This window comes from Centrocercus urophasianus, unplaced genomic scaffold (genome assembly GCF_019232065.1).
Source record: "Centrocercus urophasianus isolate 14NV4802_14NV808 unplaced genomic scaffold, USGS_Curo_1.0 seq_23, whole genome shotgun sequence".
In the NCBI taxonomy this organism is placed as follows: Eukaryota; Metazoa; Chordata; class Aves; order Galliformes; family Phasianidae; genus Centrocercus; species Centrocercus urophasianus.
This window is the reverse complement of record NW_024884789.1, coordinates 11,627,130-11,634,289: the sequence shown is the minus strand read 5'-3', so window position 1 is coordinate 11,634,289 and position 7,160 is coordinate 11,627,130. Positions and strand designations below refer to the sequence as shown.

The 7,160-nt window shown below is 34.6% G+C and overlaps 1 protein-coding gene across 2 annotated transcripts in view; it reads right to left on the bottom strand.

Moving 5' to 3' along the window:
- Window positions 1-7,160, bottom strand: part of UNC13C (unc-13 homolog C) — a 165,428-nt gene that overhangs the window by 151,758 nt on the left and 6,510 nt on the right. For both annotated transcript variants that reach the window (XM_042824602.1, XM_042824603.1), the window contains exon 6: window positions 4,406-4,541. In XM_042824602.1, the coding sequence (XP_042680536.1) occupies window positions 4,406-4,541 (136 nt within the window). The remainder of the gene's footprint in view (window positions 1-4,405; window positions 4,542-7,160) is intronic.

The following is a 7,160-nucleotide window of genomic DNA, read 5'->3' as shown; positions in this document are numbered from 1 at the left end:
AGGGAGGGAAGTGGGGGGCAGTAAGGGGTAGGTGCATGAGGGCTTACTCCTTTTTGGCAGTAAACATGAAATGAAACAATATGCATCATGGAATAACAGTTATTCTTAGCTGTATACTCTGTAACTGTAACTCTGAGGAACAAGATCACAACAGAAAACCTATGTGGACAAACATCTGTTTAAACAGCTGTGGGTACAGAATGGAAACATGTCTTTCATCTCAGAAGTTCCTTATGTGTAGCAAAGAAGTAGAAGCAGAAATTTGCACAGTTTATCAACAATTTTCTGCCTGCTCTGCATTCTTTTATCATCTGTATGTGAATAACTAAGCAGCTTACTGGACAAATGGCTGTAAAGCATGTAAAGCAATCACTTCAAATGAATTCAGTCCTTAGTAAATACTAATCCCATAGAAGCAAGTCTTCCTTATTTTTAAATATGTTTAAGAGACTGCATGCCTTTCAGGATGTTTCAAACTTAAAAGAAAAAAAAACTTTTAAAACTCAATTTATCACGTTTAAGAATTCTTTTCAGTTTTCAACTACGTTATAAATAATCAGTATGTTACTATCTAATCACCTTGGTTTAATGAACCTTGGTTTAAATCAACACAGAGATAATGACGTCCAGTTTTGGTAGTACACCTCTCTAACACTCAGCAGTTCATCTCATACACATTAGTTCAGAAAACACAAAATCAGAAAACCAAATGCTGTAGAACCAAATACTCAGGCCCAACTTTGTCCATCAGGTTTACATAGGCCTGCTGTGGTTTTGTTATGCATTCATATATTCATACTGGAAATAAAGGATATGCATACATCTACCCAGATGTCAGTGCAGGTGGAATAATAAACCTGAAGAACAACTTTTTTTTTTTTTCTTATATATAAATCAGCAAGTCCTTTTCATTGTCATATGATTTATATTTCTGTATTGAGAACACGTTAAAGATTTTTGTTTTACAATAATATTCATCTGTGTTACTCTAATGCTTTAGACTTCATTTAATTTTTGTTGGTTTGGACCTACACCTTGTCAATGCAATGCCTTCTGTTTCAGTTTGTGATTCACAACTGTGCTGTACTTCTGTTCAACTGATTAGCTGTTGACCCCAGCATTAACACTATCTAACATATTAGATTAGTATTTTCAAAATACTGCATGTTTAACACTTCCTAAATCTGAATAACTAAGTTCTTTCATAAATAGGACAAAGGCCTATTTATTGCTCAGCATTTATTTAGTGTACCTCTTCACTGTAGTTCTTTTGTTTCAAACAGTAGTCATACAGTTTAAGAAACAGACTGTTCTGATTATTCTGCATTATGAATTGATTAAAGGATTCATTTCAATTACTAAGAATATTTCCATTCTAGAGCATCAGTTAAATGAAGCACCTCCTGAAGAGACACCATAAACTTAGCAGATACAAACATCTCTCATACAATTTTTAGCCTTCATATGTTTTAGGTTGCAAGGATCCCAGTACTGCACAGGTGTTTTTTATCCCAGTATACCTCCTCTGTGCATAGAATGTATAGTTTTCATGTAAAGATCTTTAGGAATTCAATCTTTCAATCTGGTACGTACTTAAGTCAATCATCTACAGTACTAACTCCCCTCCTTAGGGTAACATCATCACATACTGTTAATATAACAGATTTATATGTTAAGTACACAAAGGAAGCATACATATTGTATATGTGTAATTGCACTGAATTGTATATTCAGCATAATTGAAGAGTAACTCGTACTCACACATGTATCTTCCCTGAAGTATCAGCAGACAATTACATGAAAAGCTTATTCACTATGACGTTCTCCAGAATTTGTATTTTAAAACTATATGCTGTTTTCCAGACATTCTGTTGTAAAAAACACATGGCTAGAAATATATGTAGAACATCGCAATGTATCTCAATGACAGAAAAATAATTACCATGATATCCATATTCTGACTAGCACCAGAATTGAGCAATAGATATTAACCCCACAGACAAAATGAAAACATTGATTTCTCATATGGTAACTATACACAGCCAAATGTATTTAGTTTACAACTTGCAGGAAAAAGTTGATCAGTTACACTAAATTAGCAGTCTATATCCAGAGTCAACAGCCATAAACACTGTATGCATGGAAGTCCAAAGGACTGACAAACCAGGGTAAAGAACGGGCTAATAGAAAGAATAGAAAGTGAGCTTTATACACAGAAAACCTTAAGTATTTACAGGATACAGTCAATTTGGTGCATTCACAACAAAATCTAATTTAATTACTCACCACAGGGTTATCTGATGCATTTCATTAGTACAAATGTAGGTTTGTTTTTTTTTTATATATAAATCACAGCTATTTTAATCTTTAAAACTAGTATAACCTTTCTGGATAATCTTTGAAAGATGCCTCTAAGTAGATGAAAACATTTCCGTTTTAAATTATTACCTTGTAATTTACTGATAATTCTTAATTTAGTAACACAAAAGCTAATTCAAAAAGATCATCTGGGACAAAAAGGCTAAGGAAATGATTTCGTTATCAGGACAGATTAAGTTACTTTCATTTAGATTAATCTGCTCAGGGCTCAGATCTGTTGAAAAAGATGCATCAGCCCAGACAATGTGCTAATGACTGCACACATTCTTAGAAAAACAAAGTGAAATTGCTCTTGAATTACTGACATTCCTCACACTAAGGATGCAGTTGTACTTATCCACTAATATGCTGCAGGAGTTTGCTGGTAAATGCAAAAAGAAAAGATAGCAACCAGAAAAATAATGCTGTAGCACCCTGCATATGTATACTTTCTACTGATGAGCTTGATCACTGTTTTTGCTAATTCGTGCTTAGCAGTAATTCTTTGCTGAACCTACATCAGAACTACAGCTTTTACCATACATGAAGAGGTGTTAAGTATGTACACGTTATACCTTCAGAGAATACATCCCTTAATAATGCAATAGCTTTTGTCTTCTCTCTGACAGCAAACACTGCAAGTTTCTGAATTTTTAACACCCCTGAAGTGACCTCAATGTTTAGCCACATAGAACTTTGCACCAGAGCATAATAAAAATCAACTGCCTGTCGACTTTGCTGTCCCACTTAAGCACTCTTAGAAATACTTACATTTTTCCTACAGTTATCAGCTTTAACACCTTCTACACTTTAAAATTAAGCATCATGCAGGCAGCACACTGCTTTTGAACCACGAACCAGAAAATAAGGATAATGCGAACAGCAGTAACAGACTGTTTAATTCCTCCTGTTGCAAGAGAGATCGGTTCACAGTTCTGTGAGAAACTTTACCTGTTCCGTGCTTCAGTGTGCATCTCATTATTTAGACTTGTTGAGCCTCTGACAAAACGCTGGAGTAAGCAATGTTTGCCCCTGCTCATTCCTATTATTTCTTCATGCTGCCACAAAACATTTGAGCATCTGCCAAGTCAAATGGGCTACAGAGCTGGGCTGAATGAAAATTAACCTGGCAAAACATGCTCCATTTACATACAGAATGGTTCCCCAGGCTGCTTTATTGACTGGCTATATAAACTGTTGTGATGACCTGGAGAAAGGGGGGCAAAACAAGGAACAGTGGTGATCACTGCCAGAGAGGAGAAAAAGATTCCAGTCATCTCTGAACCTACTTGATTCACTAGACAGGCAAAAAAAAAAACCTGATCAAGTGAGAAATGGTGCTGCTTGTTTTTTGATTCAGAAAAAGGCTGAGTCCATTCCAACAAACAACAGTTCCAGAAGTGATGAAGATCAGGAAATGGGATTAACCACCTGGTGACAACTAAAAGGAAATGCAAGAGTAGGAGGAGTTGGAAACAGGGATGGGTCATGAGAATGACTTCCAGTTCTAGTGAGATGTCCCTTAATTTGAAAGAAAATTACTATATATTTATCATTAAAAATCTAACGACTGACTATATTGTCTTTAAAATAGTGCCCTTTAAAAGCATCACCATAAATTAAGGTTAACAAATTTGTGCTTCTGAAGCTATCTGTACATAAGCATGTATAGAGTCTCTTGCACAGATTCTAAAGTGTTTACTGCTTTTGTATCAGTAACAGAGGACTGTTTTATAAGGATTTCCCAAATAAGTATTTCTTATGCACTTCTAATGCCTATATTTTTATCAGGCTAAAATCCCCTTTCCTGACAACCTGTGATTCAATGAGAGAATACAGCAGGAAACTGCATTCTTCACACTTCCAATAAAATATAAAGATATTATACTCTCTCCTACCATAAAGATAAAAAGGTGTTTTTTCTATAGCTTTATATAAGTTAATGAAACTTCCAGACACATACTTGCTTACATTAACTTTGTATCATTGAATGTCACTCAAATTAAAAATAAATATGATACTTGCTTGATGTAACAAATTAACATACCTTAACTTGTTTTCTTGTTTGCTGAGACCAATTTCCAGCGATGACAGACCATCATGTGCATCTTTATGTGAATGTTTTGTTCCTTGAAGTAACATCCCCCTATTGCAGCCTCTGTAATCTAAATCTTCATGCACATCTGAGGAGGAGAAATATAGAAATATTTCCGTCCATCTTAAGAAATGAAGGAGCTTCTAAAATAAGTGAATATTTACCCATAAACAATAAACTTGATAGTTGAGAATCAATGAAGTTGATAACAAAATACTACTATAATTAAATTCAATTTTCTCAAGAAAAGCAGAAATGCTTTCAAGACCTACAACAATAAACATCTTCTGTCTGTTGCTCTGAAAACATTACCTAACCTTAACCTAAGCTAGTTCCCTTTATGACACACAATCTCAGGAAAGGATTATTCCAAAACTGAAAAGAGAATTAGTGTTGATAATGAAAGAAGTCAAAACCTTGATCTTCCAGTACTGCTCTTTAACTGTCCTTATACCTCTTCTGTGTCCATGCATAGCATTCCAAATTTTTATTTTTTTTTATTTTTAGAAAAAACTTATTTTTCTTTAACTCTATTTGCTATTGGCCTAGAACCATCCTTGTTTCTAGTTATTCCTTTGGAGGAACCTATTAAGTCTCAACTGCAATGAGAATCTGTTAATTCCTGCTTTTTATTCCATTAACCATCATACGAGCTTCAGTGAATAAAAAAATTCCATCTGACCCCAAACCTGAAAAGTTTCACTTTCATAATGCTTAGAAAAATTCCTGTGCCCTTCTCTTATCTTCCATTTTTTTGATAGTTTTTTTGTGTGCTAGGTACTGTATTTTGATCCATTTCTTCTCACAGTTTATTTCATTACCTGCCAAAGATGATAATATTTAAGTAATATTTTGCTCATAATAAAAGCAACACCATCGTGAAGCAAAGGTAAGTTGAAGAAAACACTCTGGAAAACAATGAGATCCTGTGGCTTTCCAACTGCATAAATTAATGCCAACTTTTAGGCTGGTTACGCACATACGAATTAAAGCAGAAACTGAGGCATTTCATATTTGGAATTTCATACTTTGAGGCAAGAGTTTCCACAAACATCGATTTTTTCAGGACCACGCTTTAAGCAAATAAAAAAAAACACTATGAAAAAATCTGTTTTGCCTGTTAATTCCTTGGTGATAACTCACGAGGTTACAGCCCAGGGGATGTTCAGTAGGCTACTTGTCACACAAATGACTTCAAGAATTATAGCTATTGCCAAATCCATTTCATTTAAATGAAATCATCTCCATCCTCTTCTGTTTGTATTCTGCCACGTTAAATCTTTTCAAAGATACACTCCACTTTACAGTATATACATGGAATGCTTCGGAGATCAAACCCTTAAGGGAAACTTGCAGGTTTAACTGATTTTCAGGAGGTCCTTGCTCATGCTTGTATTCCTACTCACAAGGCAAAAACATTTCTTAAGTATGAGCTCAACACAACTGCAGAGTTTCTAGGTAAAGATATTCAGTGTTCAGCCTAAAGTAATATAATGAAACAGTAAAGCTTGTTTAAATGTATTTAAACAACCACAAGTTCATCTTAGACCTAATGTTTCTATAATTTGTTATCAAAAAACCAATTGCTTCATATGCTTGGCACTTCACATTCATTGTATTTTCAGCTATACACAGACCCATGCTGTTTTACAAGATCATGCTTTTCTAAGACTTTACGGCCTGCTCTTGGGTGTAAACAAAAAAATTCCTTATATTTTTATACTTAAGGAATGCAGGTCCAGTTAGAGAAAAATAAGAGGCTTCTTACTGTGAATTTGAATGCAAAATTCAAATTTGAGATTCCCATTTTACTTAGTGCTTTTACAGAGTAAGGTGAAATGACCACTTATTACTACCAAGAGTAGCATTAACTTATGGAAAAAAGCACCCATTAATAAAAGTTATTCAACACTAAAAGCAGTAATTCAATTCCATAAAATCACAAGTTAAGAAAAGCATTGGAGGGCTCTTATTTCTACTGAACGTTATTTTTTCTTCCACAGATGAAGTATGCGGCATTCTCAAAGTCAAAGTCAGATTCTCAGTTGATGATAGCTGAACTAAATTCATTCGACAGAATAAGTAATCAAAATGTAATGATTCATTTAAACTCCAGGTAGGGGGGTGAAAATTAACATCTAGCTTTCTCAGTACCAGACAGAATGCTCCTAAGTGCACCCTCTGCAAGGAGAACTGTGGTGTAAGAGTGACCTCTACAGGATTTTCTCAGCACTCTATCTACAGTACTGGGAACAGTCTAAAACCTTATTTCTTTCACGTTTATTTATTTGGTAGCAGTACACTGACATTCCTGCTTAGTAGCGGCCTGAAATCATTAACAACATGAATTTGGAGCTTGCAAACACAATTAGAGATTTTTTTATTTTTTTATTTATTTTTTTTTTTTTTTTTTTGGGGGCCCCCCCCCCCCCCCCCATAGACATCCATCAGGTTTCTACATAGGAAAGCTGTACTTACACAAAGGAGATTTCAACAAGTATGCAATATACATCATAAATTCCAGTTGTACCAGTTTCTCTCCTTTTATAATAGGTATTTTACTGATATTGAGCATACTGTCTTTTTCTGCAATCATCTTTATAGCCCACTATTGCTTTTTACTAGTGATCTGGTTTTTTTTGTTTGTTGGATATATATACATACACAGAGATACACAGAGATACACAGAGATACACAGAGATACACA